Source organism: Parasteatoda tepidariorum, chromosome 3 (assembly GCF_982258835.1).
Source record: "Parasteatoda tepidariorum strain Cologne lab strain chromosome 3, Ptep-v5.0, whole genome shotgun sequence".
In the NCBI taxonomy this organism is placed as follows: domain Eukaryota; kingdom Metazoa; phylum Arthropoda; class Arachnida; order Araneae; family Theridiidae; genus Parasteatoda; species Parasteatoda tepidariorum.
The window spans coordinates 41,244,417-41,269,611 of record NC_141757.1 but is presented as its reverse complement, the minus strand read 5'-3'; the positions used below and the strand labels follow the sequence as shown (position 1 = coordinate 41,269,611).

At 30.5% G+C, this 25,195-nt stretch overlaps 1 protein-coding gene across 2 annotated transcripts in view; it reads right to left on the bottom strand.

The window, feature by feature from the left end:
• Positions 1–25,195, bottom strand: part of LOC107448012 (atrial natriuretic peptide receptor 1) — a 573,894-nt gene that overhangs the window by 224,312 nt on the left and 324,387 nt on the right. For both annotated transcript variants that reach the window (XM_087159148.1, XM_087159149.1), the window contains exon 2: positions 8,024–8,138. In XM_087159148.1, the coding sequence (XP_087015274.1) occupies positions 8,024–8,138 (115 nt within the window). The remainder of the gene's footprint in view (positions 1–8,023; positions 8,139–25,195) is intronic.

Sequence of the window (25,195 nt, the reverse complement as noted above, 5' to 3'; positions counted from 1 at the left end):
GTTCTATTTTCAAGTAAATTTTACAAGCGAAATCTAATACCACGAAAAGCTTTAAGTTAAGGATTTCATTTCTGGTTATATAATATTTTGAAAATTAAGTTAGAATGGAATTCAATTAGTGAACACTCAATACTGTATAAACACTGTTGAGATAAGATAGTAGAAAGAGGAAGAAAACTTTCTATCTCAATACTTAATGAATTTTATTAGAGATTTCTTTACCTACAGGAATAAACAAATAATTATTCTGTTACGAGTAAAGAATTCATGAAAACATTTGCAATTCTATTCTAAAAATAAAGATATGCATTTTAAGAGCTTATGAGTGACAATGCAATTATGAATGTGAATTATAGAACATTATATAATCCCTTCTTACTTGGGTAATACTTAAACATGTATTAATACTTTGAAATAATAAAGTTTAGAGAAATATATCCTACTTTGGGAAGTGAAAATAAAGAGAAAAAAAATTAATAAGTAAGCAATTTTATTTTAACTTAATCGTACTAAAAATTATATATAAATCATAAAGAAAACAACCTTTACATAATGTTTTTAAAATATTATATAAAAAGTGTAATAATTTTTAAGTGCATGGAATTTTTTAACATGCTTTTTTCTAACATTGAGTTTCTCAGCTAAATGTACTCATGTTACCTTGAGAGGTAGCACATAGGTGATTGTGCTTTTTTACTTTTAAAATAATCTGTGTATCATATTTTTAAAAAAATGCGATTTTTTAACTGTAGCTTTTACGGCTGTCGACGAGTAATGGTACAGTATATTATTGGGCTATGAGCTTCAAGAGGAAATGTTCTGCAGAGCCCCTGATGGAAAACTGCAGAGTTATCGTTCTGAGCATAAAAACAAAATAAGAAGGAGCAAAATCTTTTACGTAGCTGTAACTTTTACATAGCTTACAGGCTTCTTGAGGAAATAACCATAAAAAGAAAACTTAAACGAAGCATTTATTTTTTAATGTTTTCTAGAATATTATCTCTTTACTATGAATAGACATCTTGATCATGAAAAGAAAACTTAAACCATGCATTTGTTTGTGAATGGTTTGTCCAATGGGGTGTTTAAAACGATCTTAAAGAAAAATAAAGGGAATGGTATACAAATATATTTTTACTTTTAATGTACAAAGTTTATTATAAGTTTGAACGTTGGGATTAAAGGAGAACAGCAAAAACTAGCTGTTTCACTTTCATCATGTCAAAGTTGAAATAACAAGCAAATGGATGATCGTATTGACTGTTTACATGTCAATGTACCAGAAATGGAACATGGACTCTGTTGGGCATCTAATACGAAATTTTATTTTAAAATTTTAAATTAAAAAAAATAGTTTAAAAGCTAATTTTCCATTTTTGGAACATAGGTGCTTTAATGGTTCTATTTTTAGATTTGAAGTGAGGCATCGGGTTATGTTGTGCTTTATTCCCTAAGTTGGTATTATGATACTTATAAAAGATCAATAATGATGTTTGAATGAAACAAAAGGCGTGATGTGCGTGTTTAGGTACAACTTCTTTTGACATGAGTTTGCAGATAGCCGATAGTAAAATGATAGAGACAGAATGTTTAGAAAGTAGTAAGGTATGCACTCCTTGATAATCAGTGTTTTTATGTTCGTTTTTTTAAAATTATAACTATTGAATAAGAATTCTGTCTGCTATGGTTATGGCACTTTGAAAGCTGTAATAATTTTTGGAGTTATTTAATAATGATGGAAATAAAATTTTACATTCAAGGGGTTTTTCAATTTGCTCTCAGCAATGGTATTATTGTCTATAGTAATAATACCCACTAGCTGAAGTTCATTTCGAATTCATAAAATTCTTCAACTTTGGAATTCTTTTTTAGCTTCCTGCTTCGAATTATTTTCAAAATTAGAACTCGAAATCCGAGTTTTTCTCCCAGCTAGAGCTTTAAGTGTTTCAATTTTGCGCAGCATAGCTACTCTACAATAGACATCATTTTCGTGACTATAGCTGGGGCCATTCAAAATTAAAGATTATGGATGCAAAGTTTTAAATGATGATACGCTTTTTTTATTACGATATTTGTGGGAATTTAGAATTGAAAATTTTTACATTCATTTAAAATATTTTAGTACTTATTATTCTCCCATACTAAAATACATTAACCGGAAAAGATGATTAAAATATAACCAATTAACTTGTCTCTACATGCAGGTTTCTTTATTTCATCTCATTTGATTCAGAAACTTAATATAAATAATTTTCCGATCAATATTCTATCTTTAAAATCACGTTCTCCTGAAATTTAAATTTTTTTTATTCACATTATTATAATACTAAGCAAACTTTTTATATATTTATTATATTATTGACGCTAACAATTTAAATAGAATTAACCAGTAAGATATTTATTCGATAATTAACAAACTATTAGAAATAGTTAGTCGCCAAGTTGTAAGCTTCACGTCCTTTAATGAAAATGGATATTTAATGAAATAGCTTGTCGTGTGTAGCGTATTTATTGAATTAACATAATTTCAACACAATTTGGTAAATAAGTAAGTCTTATGATTCTTCTATAAACAGTTAGTGTAAGATATACATTTGTTTAAAATATTTTAACTTTGTTGCACTTGATCAGAATAACAATTTTTCTGCAAAATTATTTTGTAATTGTTATAGGTATGTAATTGTTATAGGTGTATGGTTAGGTTAATAGTCTTCTGCAGAGACAAAACAGAGAAGAGATTTAATGAAAAAGGATGCAATCAGAAACCAAACGGAAAGCATTTATCAATCACGAAAAAAAAAAAACTAATCGAAGTGGCATTTCATCGAAGAAATTGTTGGGATAAAAAGACACCTTGTAAAGAGAACGCCAGTTAGTGGGCGTCACTGAAAACCATGTAGAAGAAAGCCTTTAAATGAAGCGTCAGTGAAAGAATATATATAGAATCGAATGATTTACCTTAGTGTGATGAAAAGAAATTAATGTGTTTGCTACTTACATAAGAGATTATAAAAAAAAACGCTATTCAATATGCAATTGTATATGTAATCTTGTATTGTTGATTGTATACGTATATATGTATTCGTGTAGGGAGCTATAACATATTTTTAAAAAAAACGCCTATCAGTTAAGTGTCTTAAAAAGTTTTAAAGACAATCTAGTACATTTTAACAATATTTTATTAAAGTTTACAGACTATTCATGTAAGAATCTGTGGTTATCGCATTAAAAGAAGCCCCACAGTGAACTGATCGTAAGACATGGTTCCCATTTGATAACCAAAGTCAAGCATCACTAACTGACATCAGTGAACGGGTGGGTGACGGCTTTGATCAGCCTATGAAGATTCCTATCGTGGTAACAGTAATCGTTAAAATGATCCACTGTAAATTGGTCAACTTCACGAGCGGGTCGTCGGGTCATCAAAACGTGGGTGACATTCCCTCTGCAGAAGATGAAAATTGTGATGGCATGTCGTTAGTCCATCTTCGGGGATTTTTCCCAGATTGTCGCTAATAGCACATAGTGTAGCTCTAGTGCAAAACAAATAAAGTACTCTTACGGTAATTACTACTATCACGCTTAATGAGAGTTCGCCAGTATTAATACTACATACAATACAAAGTTTCTCATCTGAATGGGTTCAACGATAAGAAAACAAGTTGCGAGTAAATGCGAACCTAACTCAGAAGACAAAGGTTCTAGAGGCAATCATTTGAAAGAATTTGACTTTTTAGATCACTTTTCAAAAAAACTGACTCAGGCGTGTGCTACCAAGAGTAGAAATCACGAAAGTTTAGACCGGCAGCAATGAGACTAAATTTAAGTAACTACATCGAGACAAAAGAAAAAAAATCTGGTAAAATTACCGTATTGTATGTTAATGACAATACTGCTAATAAAAAAACCATATTTCTGGTAAAAAAAAATCGAAATAAGTGATATTTACACTTCTTATTTGGTAATTTTTCCGTTCATACGGTATCGGTTTACGGAAACTCTGATTCTCGAAATAAAAGATCGAGTTATTATCGAGAAATTATAGTTACAGTTATTAACACACATTTAGTAAAAAAATGCGAAACTAAAAAGTAAATTTAACCGAATAAATGGTTTTATGCCATACTAGAACGCAACAAGAAAGAATTACCTAATTTTATCATATATATAAAACCATATTTTATAGTTAATTTTGGCAAAACCGATACCAAAGCGCTTCGGTAACAATTACAGAGCTTTTTGGTTTTATCTTCGATGTAAGATGTAGTAAATTATGTAGTAAATGTAAGATGTAAGATGTAGATGTAGATGTAAGATGTAAGATGTAGTAAATTCGATGTAAGTATAGTAAATTTTGCCATATTCTGTTAGTTTTTATCATAATTTTTTATCAGTGTTAACTCTTGTTCTTTATAAGATTGCTTTTTAATTCCATAAACTCAACCACATTCCACGTAGAAAAATATTTTTAATATTTAAGTATATTATTAATACCTTAAATGATACGATCGAGAGGTCGTATTGCTCTATAACAATTAGTTATACGCCTTTTTTAGCATGTTTTATTACATAAACATGCTTTTTAATTTCATAATTTGTCAATACTGAAATACAATACAATAAAGCTTATATTAAATTGATTTATTTCATCGTAGTCCTTTAAACAGTTTTCAACTCATTGAATCGTAATTTAAATTCTCTTTGATTCAAAATTTTAATCAAGTGCAGTAATTTAATGCCATTTTCCCATTTCCGAGATTCATGTAATCCAGTATTCAATATGACTTTAAACGCTTTCCTCTGCATTTCTATTAATTAAAATCTGTTCGGTAGGAAGAATTGGCCATTTTGATGAATTGTTCTTTCATAGTTTCGAGTATCACCGTTAACTTTTATCCAGAGAAAATCTCTTCAATCATCTTTTAATACTATATAATACATTCAATCCTTGTTTAATTACTTTTATTTAAAATTCATTTTAATGTTTTAAAATAATTCGAAAAAAGGTAGATTTCATGTAATATTTTATTGATATCACGTAGATGTGTCAATTATAATTACAAAGTAATTTTGAAGTAAAACAAATTCAGTTTTATATGGTTTTTAAATACATTTTATAGACACTCATTCGTTGAATAACAAATATAAATATGTATAACTGCTTTTCTGTTCCTCATTTTCAGGAAGATGAAACATCATGTAGGCCGATCTACTTACAATATTTTAATGCATAGCATCCAATGCGTAACCAATAAATCCAATTTAAATTTTAAAATATTTCATTGGAATAGAATGACTAAATCTCAGCCCAATGGCAATGTATTATTTTAAAATAAACTAATTAATGTATTATTTTAAAATAAATATATTAGTAAACTAGCCGAATACCTGTTCTTCTGAGTAAACAATCTGAGTAAAAAAAGTAAATTATCAATAAATTACTTTAAAACAACAAAAGGGAAAGGCGTACACCGCCATTTTATTTTTTGTCACCCTTCCTGGTGGCTTTTTGTTATCAGATTGAGCAATACATGTTTTTAAATGTTTATTTTTTCAAAATGAAGATTATTTATATTCAGAATTATTGCGCTTGTTATTAGATTGCTCGAGGTCAACTCCTGATTAATCAAAAATTACCATTAACTTTTTTCTACAGTAGACACGTATCCTTTCCTATGAACCGTAGAATCCAATGTCCAAAGAGGTATATGAGTATTAATATTAGTATATTCAGTACTTATAAAGAAAGAACAATTAATATAAAGCTAGAAGTACGTATTACTGAAATTAATTACACTTCATTCCCAATAACAATAATTGGGCATTTTTTTATAGTCCATTAATATAACTTTTTATTGTAAAGATTATTTTTTCATTTGAATTTGCACCTTTCACCAAAATTAATGTATCATTCGCGAGTAAAGCAATATGAATTTTTTCTATGCTCCTCTATACGAAAAAGTACCTTTTCTTCATTTAGGGAGAGTTTCAACTTTTCCATTTTAATTTGTACCTATTAAAATTAATTATTTGTAATTCTCGAAAGTATTGGTAATGACGCTATTAATTTATATAATCATTTTATTTGAGTGAACTAATATCGGTTCTTACTTCGATGACCATAAATAGTGGAAAACTATTATTGACTCCCGTAGTGATTAATTGAATGTGATATTAAATATTTCTGGTATTGCTGTTATAAATACTAAGGTAAGGAGAACTTATTACACCAAAGTTTATAATATATAATTAGCAGTAATAGATTTTTTTACCGTATTCCGAAACGGTTAAGTACCTTGAAGTCACTCTTCTACGCATGCATTCATGTCAAGTAACATATTTTCTTTTTCTTTTTTAATTATTTATTTTATATTCCGGTGCGGTTTCTTTCTATTATATTTACCATAATCTGAGTTAAAAGTTCAATTCATAAAAAATAGCTATCCAGATAGTATTTTTTTTTAAATGTTCGATTCAGAATTTATCAAAATTTTTCCATGGCTTTTCCATGACCACCAATATGATACCTGCAAGTGTTGTAGTGTTACAATAACACACTACGTTAAACAATAAAATTCTGTTACATTTAAACAAGAAAATTAATCTAATAAACTTAATTTTTTAATTGACTTAAAATTTTTTTTATTATACAACTAATTATGGTGTCAAGCAGGATAAAGCTATAAAGCCTTTACAGCTAAAAACACTTTTGGTTCATCAATCAAGCTTGAAAAATTCAAAAATGAAGTTTATATTTTTTTCTTGAATTTTCTTCTATGTTAAAATAAAGTAATGTCAATTAAAAAAAAATGAAGTAAAAGAAATTTTAAAAACTCCGATTTACAAAGGAATTAAAAATGAGAAAAGTAATTTTTTGTCTGACAAAAAACATAAAACATTGATTCCATCACTTTTGAAAGACGTCAGGAATTTTTTACTGGAGGTAGAAGATTTTTTCGATCGTTTATTCTCAAAAATTTTTATTTGATTTGAAAGGTAGTTTATAACAGCTTTTTAATTTTTTCCCTTTTTTATTATCTGTCTTTTAGTTTGTTTAAACATAGCAAAACATATTTTTTAGCATTAAAAAAGCAATTTTAATCGGACTTCAAATCGAAAAGTGGTCTTAATTTTTAATGACAAATATCTATAGTTGATGAATATAAAGCAATGAACTTTTTTGTCTTTAGTTTTCTGGTAGCAATTGAAACTTGTATTGACTTTTGAAACAGAAATCGTATTCAAATTTGATTTCGTTCACTTGTGGAAAACTTGTAAAAGTTTCTATCGATGATAATTTCTATTTAGGGATAATATGAGAAAATAATCTGTTTCAAGCAATCATGATTCAATCCAAATTCGCACTACACATTCAAGCAATGGGTTGCTGTTAAAATATTTACCAGTTAGCTGATAGGATCAGCATTGATTATAATTTCGAATTATCGACAATATAACAATGAATTCTGTTTTTAAAAATGCGAATACCCAGCACATTTCCTATACTAACAACCAGCACAGTTTCAATTTTGGATCTCCTTCTTATTCTGAAGTGCTCAAAAGTACAATTGGCAATATCATGATAATTTCTACATGCAGTAATTAAGAACTCATGAATTACTATTAGAAATTGTAGTTTAATTGAAAGTGTTGCATTCTTATCTGTCGTCACAATGGTGTCAAAATTTGAAAAAGTTTTTTTGCTTTTATTTTTTTAAATTTTTTTTTAAATTTTATTTCCAATGAGCTGCACAACTAGTCTTGCAAATGAGCAGACCTAGTGTGTCTCCAGAGGTGGTATCCACTCTTTCAGGATCACCACAATGGGTGAGATATCGTTGGTCATGTTAATTTGGACGTCTAGTTTCTACCACACTAGATGGCAGCACCGAGACTCTATTTGGATGCTAAAGTGCACTAGGAATTTTAATTTTGCCGGAAATGCCAAGAGCCAATAAAATTTGAACAGGTTTCTTGTTACAAATATGAAATCGTAAATAAACAAAAAAACTTAGCTAAATACCTCGTGAAAAGCTCAATGCTGAAAAATACATATTCTCCACTAGAAATCATTCCCAGTTCTTCGGCAGCAAGAAGGATATCTCTCACTGTATCAGGTGAAGCACACATGACTATGACTGAAAAGAAAAAAAAAACATTTGTTAAAATTGAAATCAAAGAATAAATTCAATTAAATGTTTATAAGTTCAAATGATTAAGGATTTAAAAAAAAGGTTATGAAAAGGATGAATGTAAGTTAATCGATGCCATAAATGTTTATAGCAATTCCTGTTAATAAAAAAGCCAACATTTATGTATTGATTGCTAAGGTTGTTCATATTTCTGTCCCTCTCACTTCCTCAAATTAATGAGATAATTTTTTTTTAAATTTGAGTGCATTTATCTTTGAAAATGCAATTAAAAATCTTTAAAAATTGAATTAAGAGGTTAGGATATTACAAAAATCAAGCAAAGATTTTCTTTTCCTCTTGTACAAAATTATATGTTTCATGCAAAGTTATAAATTTATGTATTTCATGTACAAAATTATATGTTTCTTTAATATAAAAGTTATTAGGATAACATAAGTATCTTTTAATAAATTTCTATTCCGAATTATTTCATACAATTTATTTTGTATAAATGTTATAAGGCTTACAAGATAGATTGCCGGTTATCTTAACTAGAAAATACAAAACAAAATTACAAGTATAAGCAAAATACTTACAAAATTGTTCTCCGTTTTCAATTAAATGTATTCAAATTAGGAATTATTATTTTATCTTCAGTTGATTCATATTAATTTTGTCGCTTTATGACTTGAGCTTTCTTTTTTTCCAACATAAATTGTTACGTTTTTGTTTGTTTTTAATGAAATATTCTCGAGTCTTATAAAATGCATTTGCAGTAAGTATCCTACAGATCAAAATGCTCTTTTTTGATTTATCTATTAATATTTCTTAACTATTTTTAATATTTCCGGAGTAGTATTAAAAGATATATTAAAGCTTTCAAACTGTCAAAATAGGGATGAATAAAGAATATGCATTTAGGAAATATTTTGAAAGGATTATACTCGGGGGCATAATTTAAAGATAATGAACTGGAAGCATAAGCACAGATACATTTGGATGTTTTCCAAACTAAACTATAAAGCAAAAAATACAAATGCAACTAAGTAGCTAGAATGGAAATTTTAAGAGAAGTAAATGATCCGAAAATAAAACTGCACGGAAATAAGGAATTGCTCTTCTGAAGAACTCTGTCTGTGAGATTATATTCATCAGTGAATTCTGTTAAATAATTGATTAAATTATAAGGGTGCATAGCATGTTTTTTTTTCTTATTGTAAACTCAATTAATATAGGGGAGTGTCGGGTACCACCGCCCAGCAGGTACCCCCTCCCACTGTCAATTTCATATGTATGGAATAATTTTTCAAGTCATTGGGCCATTGAACATTAATGGTTATATTAAAAAAAGATTTTTTTCTAAGTTTCAAGCATTTATGCAGCTAGTAACATGGTAAGCAATAGTTTTGAAAATGTGTTGAATACAGTAGTGAAATGTTTTAAATTTCTATTTTTTTAAGTTAAACAATTTTTCTTTTGGTTTATTCTTTTTGCATTATTTAATTAGATGATAAAACAATAGAAACATACGAAAATATTGATTATTACTCAATATTATACAGAAATATAAGCAATACTCCTTAAGTGGGCGGGGCTACCCGACTCTCCCCTAAGGCAGTTTTTATAAAAGTTTAATTGGTTAGGCATATGTATTTCTTGTAATCCATTTGCATATTCCTTGTAATAAATTAATGATTTAATTTGGAAGCGTCATTAGGTAATTAAAATGATTGAATATGTAAATATTTGAAAGCGTTATTACATGTGATTATAAATTTGATACAAATTTTAATTAATGCAAATAATTGTAATACATAGTTTTTATAATTATTAATTTATGTAATCTTCATCGCTTGCTAAAACGTTTAGTAGTAGTAAACTTTTAGTAATTAATTACGGTTTCCTTATTGTCTGAGTTGTATATTCAAATGTGATGGTGATTAGAAGACTTAAGATCCAAAAACGAATCACGATTTTAATAGATAAACATATCAAACAAACAATAAATGAGTTAAATCGTGACTTAATATACGTTAGAAAAAATGAATCAATGGTTCAGTGAGTCAGTAAATAAGTGGTTCAGCGAAAAAATTATTTAGCAAATGGGCAGGTGTACAAAACACTAAATAAATTAATTAGAAAATTCGCATGCAAAAAATCAATAAATGATCAAATGAAGGAATGAATGAGTCAATGACTACGGAATTCAATGATTCATGGAATCAATGAATGAGCAAATCAACAAATAAATCGATGATGAAATTATTGTTTAAATAAATATCAAGGAATCAACAAATAAATTGACAAAATTATCTATGAATAAGCAAAATAGGCTGTCAATAAAAAAGTGTAATGATGAAAAAGGAGACATTAACAGTGAAACAAGAGAGAATATGAATTATTGATTGAACCAAAAATCAGGGAACAAAAGATAAAAAGAATTATGGTATCAGTAATCCTAAGCCAGTCAATTTGTCAATCTGTCAGTACCTTGAAAAATGTGCGATTAGGTGAATCAGTGTATCAATAAATAATCTTATAAATAAATAAGAATATCAATGAATCTATGAATCAACGATTTAGGGAATCAGTCACTTCTATGAATTGAGGAGTAAATTCTCGAAACAATGAATCAATCTAATACAGATATAAAAAAATAGCTTTATTTAATACTTTCACAGTAACGGGATAAAACTAAAAGAAATAGAATAAAAATAGTTATTTAATATACTAATTTATTTTTATTCCTCCATTTTATTTTCATTAAAAATATAGTGACGTTAAAATACTTCTTTGTTTTACCGTTAATATTTCTAAATCTAAAAATATCTAAAAATAAGCCGCTTTAAGAATCCATATTGATAAACGAGTACGAAATAAAACCAAAAGTAAAACTTTCGTATAATCAGTTTTCTTTTAATTAGGAAATACAATTTGCATAAATTTTCAACTGAAGTAAGAAAGACTGTTAAAACAATTTTTAAAGTACGCTTGGTTTAATCACGTCACAAGAGTTACTTCAAACTATCTGCATAAATAATGAAACTGAAAGATGTGTTCAAATTTACTCTGTAATGTTATTGGCGCATTTTTCATATAGATTACAATCATAAATATAAAGAATATCCAAGAAAAAAAATATCAGAAAAAGTTTATGTCGTCAACAGAAAAATAACTTCCTAATGAATTATTCATATTTTTCCTGTCAGCTGAATAAAATTGGAATAAAAGGAAAAATTTCATACACTTCGTATTTTTCACTAGAGTGTAGTAACTATAAGAAAACTAAAATAAAAAACTTATTATTAATCAAGAATTTTTAACTTTATAGTATAAAAATAAAGCATAAAGATATTCATTATACAATGAGTCATCAATCTTACAGAAAATGTTATACATTAATACATTATTTCGCAATATATATATATATATATATATATATATATATATATATATATATATATATATATATATATTATTTCAATGTTAATTTTTCTTTACTTTTCATAAAGATATATTCTTAGCAGTTTAAAATAATTGCAAAATCTATAGCATAATCTTGAAACAAATTTAAAAGAAATGTTAAAATAAGCATTTCCGTTGCTTATTATAATGTTAAAGATTTTAATTTCTACATTACATTTTGTCTGAATAACTATAATTTTTTGAGCAAATATCTTTTCAAAATTCAGATAATCATGAATTAACCTTTGTAATTACCATTAAAAGTAACTAAGTACTCTAAAACAACAAACTCATACAGAGCAAGATTGCCGCACCATATACTAAAAATATCTCTGGTAAAATAATAATTTTGTTAATAAAATCAAAATATTCAGTATTTACACCATTCTTTTCATAAATTTTCCATTATTGTAGTGAGTGTTGCCAATTATTCGTGATCCAGCATCAGCTAGATCGAATTCATGAATCCGTGAACTCTAGCAAAGTCAAGCTCCAATTGTTGTGCAAAGGACAAGATGGATAGATTATGCCCTCGGTACATGCCAGAAGGACCTTTTTCCCAGAGTCGAGGAACATGCTTTTAAAAAGTCTACTAATGAGTCTTGAGGCGCAATTTAATCAGATATGTTAGATATGTCTTAACACCCAGGGTACAATCTGGCCATACCAGTGATATCAATTACGTCTCTCTCAATTATGTATGTCCATACTTATTGTGTCTGTCTCTGTTTTTATATACCGATAACAACTCTTGAAAGCTGTTGGAATAGCCAATGATCTCTTTTTCTCAGGGGTGGCTCTTTTAGCTGGTTTGTATATGACTTTGTTACCAAAGACACCGACGGCAGAGAGAATACATTGGAAATGGACATTACTGCTTTTGGTCAAGAATTTCAACATGTTGAGTATTAAGATGTTGATAAAATCACCGATTAAATTTTAATCCTGAAGGTGCAGTATTGAGCCGCTACCGTTAGTAAGGATCTAAATACCAGCACAATTCGTGAGATAAATGATAGCTTTTGGCACTTTTAACCCATCAGAATTAGCAATTAATTCGCCTCTGAAGACAGAGCTACTAAACCAACTATTTGGTTTCCAATAGAAAGCTCAATTTAAAGGCTTTCAATAAAAATGATTCTTTTAGAGTGGATTATATTTCTTGCTATCACGCATTTAACAACAGATACAAAATTGAAAAGATTTAACCAAATGATGTAACCAAAAGATTCACTATGTCATGCCCTAAGATATTATGACAAAATTACCTATTTTTCCCCATTGACTAATTTTACTACATATCATAGAACAATACTTTATTTCTATTTTTGCTAAAATCCTTATCTAAGCATTTTGGTAAAAATTATCGAGCTTCTTGGTCTCCCTATAGAGCTAGAAACACGGTAAATTTTATCATATTCTGGTAGTTTTGACCATAATATTTTTCTCAGTGCGGAATAAATATCTACGAATATTTGTTTGCATGAGGTTACATGCGTATGATGCTTAACTTCGAAAAAATGTGAGCCCCGACAGAATTTTACGTCAAAACATGTATTCTCGCTTAAAAAATGAGCAGAGCACAATTCATGATTAAAAATAATAATTATGCTTTTTCAACATTTCTGAAAAGGATTAAAATGGAAAACTATTTTTTAAATGGTACTTTTCAAGCTTATTATAAAGCTTTGTAAGTTATGTGATATGCGAAAATTTTTATTTATTTTGTTTTACTCATTTACCGCAAATATCATTTATTGTTAGTTTTTTTATTACCAGCCTAACTTAACTAAAAGTTTACAAATAATAACAACAACAATCAATGCAGATAAGGCTTGGTTCTGTACTTCAAAAAAGAAACTCTAAAGATTGGTCGGGATGCAATTAAATATACTATGACAAATGCTTTGAAGAAATATAGCAATGAAAGCATTTGAAATAAAGATTATTAAATTCTTTATGTGTTTATTTGAATAAATATAACATGAAATTAAGTATATAAGAGTGCGTGACAATTTCAGTAAGTAATTATTAATTGCTTTTAATAACTAATTACTAATTATGAACAGTTCTTGATCCCTACAATAACAATACATCTATTTAGGTTTCTGTGACAAGAGAGAAAAATGTATTTTTCTAGGAAAGGCAATTAGCAGTTTCATTTGTTGCATTAGAGCTAAATGATACGATAATAATATTTTTTAAAACCATTAATTACTTTCAGGTGCTCCTATTAATGGGTTTTAACAAGCATTACTGAAGCATAAACGCAAAATTTGTTTGGTTAATATGGATTAAACCAGTAATTACAGATATGTTTGCGGAATATGCAATCTTGAAAAAAAAGATAGATTAAACATTCTAATTGCTCTCTCCAGGAGGTAAGAAGAAATATATAAGTACACTAATTACTTACGAGTACAAATAATAGAATGAAAAAAAAGCAATGCGCAATTTTTTTCCTTAAAAATCTTGAAACTGTAGACTGTTTTTAAAGCAAATATGAGGGCTTAAATAGTTTGTTTAAGATCTTTCATTTATAAAAATGTAATGCATTCTTAAAAAATTTCATTCGAAAACATTTTTTGGCACTTTGTTTTTAAAAAACAACAACCGAATAAAGCATTAAAAGTAAGCAATAATGTTCAATTTATAAAATTGTGTTAATCTATCTCTTAAAATATTTTTCCACGTTAAAAATAATCGCCAAATACTATAAGGAATGTTTAGAGAATTCATTACAAATTAATGTCCAAAATTTCATCATATAGAAATATGTTTACCCACATTTGTTTTGTTAGAATACTTTAACTAATTAGCAGAGGCTACATAAAAGATAAAAAAAATTTGAGTATAATTTACTTAACTCTATAAATATTGATTAAGTTGCACATTTTTCAATTCCAATAATATTAATTATAACTAAATATTCTGAAAAATATATATCCCAATAAAGCGTGATTTATTGAAACTGTAACTATATAATAATTAGAATCTTTTGTCACATATTGACTTTTTGCAGAAAAATCTGAATATATCTCCCAAATTAATTGAGTCATCATATGAAAGCTAAGTATATATGAGTAATTTATTTCTATGGCTTCTAAACTTATTGAATCATAAAATTGAGTTTAAACATTGATCACTGAATTCCATTAACTTTCTACTCGTAAAAAAATATATTAAACATTGTTACAGAATGTCATCTAAAACGTAATTACGAAGCAAATTCGTTTCGTGAAATAGATTTTAAATGATAGAATCGATTACTTTAATGCGTTTTTTGAGATAACAAAGCATTTTTCTACCTTAAAAGATGCCTTACAAATTACAGAATAAATTTAAAGTACAGAATAAATTTAAAAATAAGTCATTATAGTTCCAAATTCATTCAAGAATAAGTCAATATAGTTTATGGTTACTAGTTCTTTTTTGCATTTTGTATTAGAAAAGAAAAATGTATAACAATTAATAAATTATTTTCAATATTAAATGCTTTAATAATACTAAAGTGTTTTAAAAAATAATTCATTGATATACAAATTACCCTAATTTTGTGTAAGTAACTAAAAAACAAAGCTCAAGAAATACTAAAAATATTTATTCAAAAGTTATTGGGCAATAATAAAAATTAATAGAATTCATATTTATTAAAATAATATAATATTGTTGAAGTAATTTTTAACACGTTTGGCAAATTCTTTATGATGCATCTTCTAAAGGCATTTAATGATTTTTAAAAATTTTAACACAGTAGGACGTTGGGCAGGTAGCATATATCAAAAAAATATAGTAAATTTTACTTGCAGGATTTTAGAAAAAAAATTTCATGATTTTTTTGAACTTTATATATAGATTGCCAAATGAATTTTTCCAATTCATTATTTTAAACATTTATAACTTTATTGTAGCATTTTGGGGAACGTTGAAATTTCCTTATGAGACTGCTTTAATGTTATGTGTGCGTATGTTTTAATCTTACGTAAGCATTTGTAATTTTCTTTTTCTCTTTTGGCATTTGAGGATGTGGGAAATATGCAATGATAACTAAGGACCATATAAAATCACTTTTATTTCAAAATTTTTTAATACAAAAAAAGACTTTAATGGCAAAAAAATCTAACAAATTCAAATTTGGAACAAAATTTCAATCTGGGGGAATAAAATGTTGGGGAACGATTTCTTCGAGGAGTCTCAATGTTTATATAACGAATAAAAGCATAAAGTTTGTTTTATTTTGTTTTTGTTTTATACAATGTATATAAGTAAATTTCATAGTTAAAAATAAGAATAAGGAGGGCTATGACTTTTTTACGTAAACATGAAGTTCAAAAATGCCTAAAACTTGCTTACGTGATATTTGAACAAGCTCTAATAAAAGGATCAACCTTGAATCCCAGTGAGATCTCTGATCAAATCCAATTTAAATGAGATCTTCATTGGTTTTTATCAGGTGTTACTTTTTAACATTATTTAAACACGATGCACGGCTATGCCATGCTTGAAAGTGCCCTGCTGTTAGGTTGTTATTATCTTGGATTGAATTGAATTGAATGTTGGGTTTAATGGCACAAAGTCCACAGAAGGACATGCTGCGCCAAACAAACGGTTTTAAAATAAAATCCTAGGTAGATGTATACTACAAGTTTTCCCCATCAAAATCACACGGCATTTATAAAACTGAATACAACGAAACCAACGCATTCAAGAGTAAGTAAAACAAGATAAAATTTAAATGTAGTTAAGTATCATAAAACAGTTGCATTCAAAGCTGAATAAAGACACATAAAATTGTAAATAGGATAAAAACTGTTATATACAGTATAAGAGACCAATTGCGCGTAGAAACGCAAAAATGTTAGGATGATGGCAGTCACCTAACAAATCCTGCAGTGTTAAAATAGAACTACCAAAAAAGGTTAAACGATGACGGTTAAAACATGGGCAATAAATTAAAATGTGATGGATTGTGAGTAAAACGTTGCAAGTATTGCAGTGAGGAGAGGGTTCATCAAACAGCAAGTGAAGGTGGGTCAATCGAGTGTGGCCAATTCGAAGACGAGTAAGTTTGACGTCTGCCCTACGATTACGTAGCACAGGCAATGGATCTAAATCAATTTTTATAGCGCGCAATTTATTATTAATTTGGAGATCCCACTGCTGCAACCATAGAGACTTTGTAAGCTGTCGTACGTGTGTTTTTATATCTTGGTATGGTATAGACAGAGAGAAAGGGTTTGTAGCAGATCGTGCGGCAACATCGGCCAAGTCATTGCCCGGAATTCCGACATGACTTGGGACCCAACAAAATAAAATATCAAACCCATTTTTATGAAAAGAATTTAACAGATGATGTATAAAATTTAAAATTGGGTGAGTCGATTCTTCGAAATGTCCCAATTGGCGCAACACGCTCAAACTATCTGAATAAATGCAATATTTTCGAGTAGGCAGTGATGAGATCAATCGCAGAGCTAAAAGAATAGCTACAGCTTCGGCAGTGAAAATTGAACAAATATCTGGGATTTTAAAATTGTACGTGGCATCAGCAATGACGACGCCACAACCGACATGTCCTGGAGATTTTGAGCCATCTGTAAATACAGGGGCGTATTGAGAAAACTGATGACGATGGGAAGTGAAAAGTTGCTGAAATATAATAGGAGACACTTGAGCCTTATTATAAGCAACAAACTGACAATCAAACTGGTATTGTGAGATGGTCCATGGTGAAATAAGCAAATGCTCAACTGATTGTGATGGCAAATCACAAATAGACAAATTTTCAATAAGTGATCGCATGCGAACGTTAAAAGGGCGAATATGAGAAGGACGAGCTTCATAAAACCGCAACAAACTTGATGGTGTAGAATCACGCTGTAGAGGATGTGTAGCAGATGACATGATGCGAAAGTAATACGTCAAGGACAGCTGCATGCGGCGTAGGTCTAAAGGTAGTTGATCACAGATAACATAGAGGCTTTTAACAGGGGACGTGCGGAAGGCGCCGCTACATATGCGCAAGGCAGTATGATGCACTGTATCCAAGCGTCTTAAGTTAGAAGCGGAAGCAGTGCCATATACCGCACATGCGTAATCAAGACGAGATAATGTTAGCGCTTGATATATTCGCAGTAGGGCGATGCGATCTGCACCCCAAGACGTGTTTGAAAGCACTCGTAATATGTTTAGAGTCTTCTCGCATCGTTTTCTAAGCTGTTTGATGTGAGGTAAAAAAGTAAGCTTCTTGTCAAATATCAGCCCAAGAAACTTTGTGTTCTCAACTATAGGTATGACAGTGTTATTGATATGAATGGCAGGTTCATTATGAAGCCTGCGCAACCGACAGAAGTGCATGCAGGAACTTTTAGAGGGGGAGATTGTATGGCCATTCAGTTCACACCACTCCAAGATTTTATTTACACTCAGTTGAAGTTGCCGCTCCATTACTCTCATGTCTGATCCTGAGCATGATACGTTCAAATCGTCAACATAAAGTGAGCCATGAACTGTAGATGGTAGTATGTTTAAGATGAGAGAAATATGTACAATGAAAAGTATGACACTTAAAACACTGCCATGTGGTACACCTTCAGATTGGATAAAAACATCAGATAGCGTATTGCACACTTTGACCCGGAAATATCTACGACTTAAAAAGTTTTTGATAAAAATCGGTAGATGACCACGGAGACCCATGTCGAATAAAACTTTTAGAATGCCGTAACGCCATGTCCGATCGTAAGCTTTCTCAATATCGAAGAAGATAGAGACTAAATGACTTCGTCGGACAAAGGCATTACGTATACGCGATTCTAAAGAAACTATATTATCCAGTGTTGATCTGCCTCTACGGAAACCACTTTGAAAATCTGGAATAAGTTTGTTTTTCTCGAGAAAATAAATGAGGCGAGAGTTAACCATGCGTTCAAATACCTTGCCGAGGCAACTCGTTAATGCTATCGGGCGATAATTAATTGGCTCCGTCGGGTCTTTACCAGGTTTCAATATTGGTATGACAATAGCCAGTCGCCAACTTGATGGGTATGTTTGCTCGGTCCATAATCTGTTAAAGAGTAACAGCACATTCTGCAAAGATGCAGAAGTCAAGTGACGAAGCATTCGGTATGATATACCATCAAAGCCGAGACTGGTATTGGGAGCTCTAGCCAGTGCTCTCTGTAATTCTTCAAATGTAAAATTACTATTGTACCGAAACCGCTGTCGAGTCGCAAACTGCAGATTAAGTCTTTCAGTCACACGTTTGTGAGCTTGGAAAACTGGGCTGTAGTTTTCAATGCTGGAGACGGTAGCAAACGTTTCACCCAAGATGTTACTCACATCTACAGGGTCAGAGTACGTGGTACCGTTTCTATCAAATACCGGAAGATGGAATTCACGGTAGATACCATTTGCTCTCTTGACCCTCGACCAGACTTGTCTGGTAGATGTTGTAGATGTGATGGATGAAACATAGCGAGACCAAGAGTCTCTCTGGCTTTGGCGCCGAGTCCTGCGTGCAAGTGCTCGAGCTCGTTTAAAGGCTACGAGGTGGTCTGTCGATGGATACCTGCGAAAGATATTCCAAAGTCTCTGTTGATCTTGTTGTGAGCTGCGGAGCATTCAGCATTCCACCAAGGCTTCCGATGCCTAGGGAGAGAAGTTGATGTTTTTGGAATGCTGGTTTCTGCAGCATTGATGATTCTTAAAGTAACAGTTTCAACAACAGTTTCAATATTGTCATTTAAAACCATTTCATTTGTTATTTCAGCAAGTTGTGTGAAAAGGTTCCAATCCGCTCGTTGATATATAAAAACAGATGGTCTGGGAGTAATATTAAAAGTAGATGAGTATGAAACTATGATAGGAAAATGGTCACTATTATGAAGATCATCATCAACTGAAAATTGTGAGAATGGTAAAAGTGTAGGTGAACATAAAGCCAGGTCAATGCAGTGAAAAGTACGAGTTGGTGCGTGAAAATAAGTGTCCTCACCTTGATTCAGTAGGCAGAGGCTATGATCTAGGATGATTGTTTCGATTTGATTTCCACGAGCATTTGTGTTGTGGCTTCCCCACAGAGTGTTGTGGCCGTTGAAATCTCCAATCAAAATAAAAGGTTTCGGCAACTGATTAATTAAAATGTTCAAATCACTTTGTGAAATAGGATCATTCGGTGGTAAGTACAAAGAACAAATTGTAATAGAGATGTTTATGTGAAGTTGAACGGCAATAGCCTGTAATGAAGATGATAGAGACAAATGGGATGAGGGAAAATGTGTAGAAATTAAAATAGCAACACCACCATTAGTTCGGTTACCAGCAATGTTATCGTTTCGGTAACAAATGTAGTTACGTAAATTAAAATTTTCTGATGATGACAAAAATGTTTCTTGAAGTGCTAAGCAAGCAGGATGATATTTAAAGACAATATCTCTGATATCAGAGCTCTTATTGCGCACGCTTCGACAATTCCATGAAATAATGGAGATAGACATTATTTCTTTGATGCGGAAGCAGCATGAATCGGAGGGTCATCGAAAATTGATTCATCATCTGAAGGATGTAAAGTAACTTCATCTTCCATTCTGTCAAGAATGTCCGATGAAACCTGATTTATATGATGGGCAAATTCCGGATTTTTCTTCTTACGTGAGATTCCAGGTTTCTCACTAGGTGGAAATTTTAAATTTGGGCGCTGCTTTAAAGCAGGCTGAGGCTTTTCCGAGGAATTAGTTCGGAATGCTTTTGAGGGTGGAGGAGAGGTGGACGCAGGTCTGGTTGTTTTAGCAAAGTCAAACAATGGTTTCTGTTTAGTTTTCTGTGGGATAGAGGATTGAAAGGTATCTGTTTGTGTGCTGACTGTACGAAAAGTAGTTTTTGCAGCCGCAGAATAGGACAAACCCGGACGTGGAGTACGAGCAGTGACTATTCTACGAGCTTCATCAAAACTTAAATTTTGTAGGACTTTGACAGATTGAATCTCTTTTTCCTGGGACCATTTCGGACAATTCCTGGAGTACGCAGCATGAGCTCCCTTACAGTTAATGCAAAGGGCAGGCGACTCACAGGAATTGTCACTATGGTCAAAACCAGAGCAATTAGCACAAATCGGCTTGCTTCGACAAGATGCTTTTGAGTGACCAAACCTTTGGCATTGAAAACACCTCAATGGGTTTGGCACATAAGGTCGAACAGGGCAGTTATGCCAGGCAAGTTTTACAGATGTTGGTAATTTTGAAGTGTCAAATGTAAGGATCAGATGTTTCGTAGGGATGAGTTTACCATCCCTCCGAATCTTGATCCTTCTGGCAGCAGTAACGTGTTGATCTTTCAATTCTTCCACTATCGTTTCCTCTGTATCATCAATGAATTCAGATTCAGATATAACACCACGGGAGGTGTTTAGTGATTTATGGGGGGTTACAGTTACAGAGAATGAACACATAGTCCTACACGAGGACAAGATGGTAGCCTGTTGTTTTGATGTAACTTGAACCAATAGATCACCTGAGCGTAACTTTTTAATCGAACCTACTTCTCCTAAAACCGAAATGAGAGCTTTGTGGATCAAAAAGGGGGACACTTTAGTAAACGAAGTATTTGGAATAGTGGGATTAGTCAAACTTATCAGGAAGTACTGAGCATAGTCACATGGTGCGAGAAATGTTCCGCTTTTTTTGCTTTGGGGGGCGGAACTGAACACCTTTCCATTTTCAGCCATAGAAAATTTTAATCATTTCTGCTACCAGCGGCACCACCCACCACGGAGTCCTACTAAGGGGATGTCAGTAACCATGATTCGTCACTTAACACCGATGCTAACCAATAGCTATACGTCCGTGAGTCACCCCTGAAGCAGCCTCCACCCTTAACGAGGTGCCCAGTAAGTGACCCCGGACTTGACCCTAGCCAACAGATGACGTTCGTGGCAAGCCGGTTGAAGCATACAGGCCAATATGCACCTCCCGTTTACCTGAAGCACGGGCCAAAGCAGTGTATTGGGGTACCAGGATGCCCCTCAACTGCCAGGATCCCGTTTTCCAGGGACACGGGTCTCCACGCACGGCAAACACGCGGGTGGTCTCTTCCCATCTGGGTTCGATACAACAGGGTGGTAATCGAACACAGACAAAAAGCCCTTACCAGTGAATTCGGCAACCACGACAAGGGGGAAGAGAAAGGAGAAAGTAGGAGAAAAGGGAGAGGAAACGGAAGGGAGGACAGATCACTAGGGTACCCCGGGGCGTGACTCCCTGTGTTTACCTAAAGAAGGTAAACCCCCTCAGGGGTTGTTGTTATCTTGGAGTAAACTTAACCTTGATTAAGCAATTGTGAAACAGTTCCATACATTATAGATTATATAAAATTATTTTACTGAGAAGAAAGAAATCGCATTTAAGATTAATTGTATTGAACAGATCAAAACTATGTAGTATCAAAACTAAATTTATTTCACCGTATAATTTCATTTGTACAACTAATTTTAAATAAAATTTTTTAAATATCCTTATCAGGCAGTTAATCACAGCAACACGAACTTGATTGAATTTCTAGTTCATGAACAGATCAAAACAATTTGTTTAAAATTATTTCGGGAATTTAGGACTATCACTCAAAATGTAAATTAACTTTGTGAATTTACTGGCAATATACGTGAAGACTTGTTATCGAAACTGCACTGGACGAAATGCTTAATTAGAATTGTAATTCGAATCCTATAAACTCTTGTCATCACAATTAATCTGCGAACGTCACACAGTTTATCTTCGAATCGAAACTATCAAATTCAATCAAAAAGTCATTAGTGGGTTCGTACCTGCACTTAATGTGATCTTCAGTCAGAAGAGAGTATTAATCTGATGCCTACTATTGCATACATTTTGTGATCTTTGCCACACAGGAAATACTATTGGATCTAACAGTTTAATCAACAATTGCTTGAAATATGAATCAACATTAAATATCCGTAAACTATTTAATTAAACATCTAATTGAAATTCAAATTATTTCCTTTATTTTTCAGTTCATTTTATTTCTCGTTTAAGAAGGCACAGATAAAATTTCTTACTGTGTTATATTTTATGTCTTTATATCAGATTACCGTTCATTTTAAAATAAGTTTAAAATTTTGTATATTGATGAATATATTTTACAAATGCATTTATTACTATATTACATCATTAACTATATTACTATATTACATCATAACTGTAAGCGCAGTAGGGAAAATTAAATTATTTATTTTATTTTATTTATTTATGTTATGATTCAGAGTATTTTAACTTTAGATAATAATTTAAAATAATCGGAAATAAATTTTTTAAATTAAAAAATATCTTTATTGCCATGTACAGTAGCATAAATATTCAGTAGTATTAAAGAGTTTATTTATTCATTTTTTTTTTTGAATTCTCAAAACAATGCGCGTAAAAAGAAGATACTTCCATAAGAATCAAGGAAAACAAATTACATGTAAACTATTTGCAAATATATAGTTTTTTATTAGTAATTACCAAGAAACATCAACTCATTGATCAGTTGAAATTAAATCAATCAAGTATTAATGCAAATCAATTAGGCTAACAATGCAAAAATTAAATTACTATAATTCTACTTACTGTAATACTACTAATTTCCCCTTTGAAATATTACTAATTTACGTACTGAAGTAACATTTATTAATGAACTAATCAAGCATCAATGTAAGACTTAATCTAATATTCATGAAAGAAGTGTAAATAATTGCGAGCTAAGTTAAACTATAAAAATTTCCGATCAAATTACAGTAAAAAATAACGGCACTCTGAACAGAATATGTTACGGAACAAAAAATATGACATGAATTTTTATAGTGAAAATAACCATAAGATTGCTAATTCACTCCAATTCCGTCCATATTACTACGAAAATTATAGTACGGTATTTCACGGTAAAAATGACTTTTACGGATGATGCAGTCAATTTGCCGGCACTTTATACCTCAATTTGATCCGGAATTGTTTTACAGTGTGTGAATATAAAGTGATAAAATATCACATTAAAATCATATTGTAGTTAAAAAGGCGTTAGGTCTTTATTCATTAATTTCAAATTGAGAATTTTTTAATTAATCAATCTGATATTAGCGATTTTAAATAGTTTCAATATAGTTAGGAATTAAGATAAATGATAGAAGTAAAATACTTACTTTCAAGTGATTAGAAACTAGTTTGACTATTGATCGGACTTAATAAAAAGCAGCTTTTAAATTTTATCAAGTAAAAATAAGTAAAGATATGTGCGTTTTTCTTAGCAGGTTATTATCAATGGGTAATTGTTTGCTGCATAACTAAATAAAGCTTATTTCTTATGGAAAAATGAAGAAATAGAGAGTTTTACTAGTGCTTAGGTTAAGAAATATGCAGTCATGAAGCAATACTAGGGTGTACTTCAAAGTGTATAAAAGTATAATTTATAAGAAATTTCAACCAGTGATGATTTAAGAAATGAGGTTATTCAAAATTGGAGCAACACAAATGGAAGAGTTGAAATAATACCAGCATATTTTTGAAATAATAATAATATAAAAACTAGGTTAATATCAATGTAAGAACTGAGGTCATATTTTTGGAAGAATAAACAATGTAGAATAAAAACATACGAAGCAACCTAAAAAGTATAAGAACTAAGAACACTTTAAATCTATGTAAACATTTTTAAAAAAGAATATCTTCTGAATTTTTCTCGAAAAATGAAACATCCACAAGATTCATAATACTTATTCCAACATTTCGGCAAAATTTTCTTAAAATATAAATAAAATAGTATCAAATGTTTTATTTTAGCATTTATACCATGCGACATTTACTTTATGGGCTTCAACTTTCTTTAAAGAAGCTTAAAGTTTTATTCTTCGAAAAATGCACTGAAACTGAAAGTAAAATGAGAAAGTTTGAATATTTCATATCGCGCTTTATTCAGTTCTATACTCATGAAATTCACTTTGCATGTCTTTTTTAATACATATTCTGAATAAAAAATAAATAGTACATGACAAAAATGTGGATTGTTATGCAGATAATAATGATAGTTTATGTAAAATTAAAGTAGATTTGTTGTGACGAAACTAATGCTACTTTATGACCAAAAACAATTTTTCCCATCCAATTTGTATGGTATAATCCTTAGCTACCAAGCAATAATTTATTTTAAAACACTCTCATCTTATTTCATGGTTTTCTTCTATATTCTTTATACTGTTATACATTATCATTCAATCTGTACCATACACATTAAAATAAAACAACCCTCATACGAATATTCATCCACTCATTATCATTCATCAAAATTTCAGTGAAATTACAAATCAGGTTTAACGACTTGATATCACCGCATGCTTGTGGAATGAAATGGAATAGGGTCAGAAACGTATCCGGTATGATGCCAATAAATGCTGCATGTACGTCTCTTTATTTATTTGCTTGCATTCAAAAATGTTTCAGTGAAGTTATCATGTTATCTTAAGGAATGCTTACTCATTTTATATTATTAGAAGCACTTTTAAGAACTAACTTTAAAAAAAATTTAATTTGCCAAACGAAGTTAAAATTTTTTTA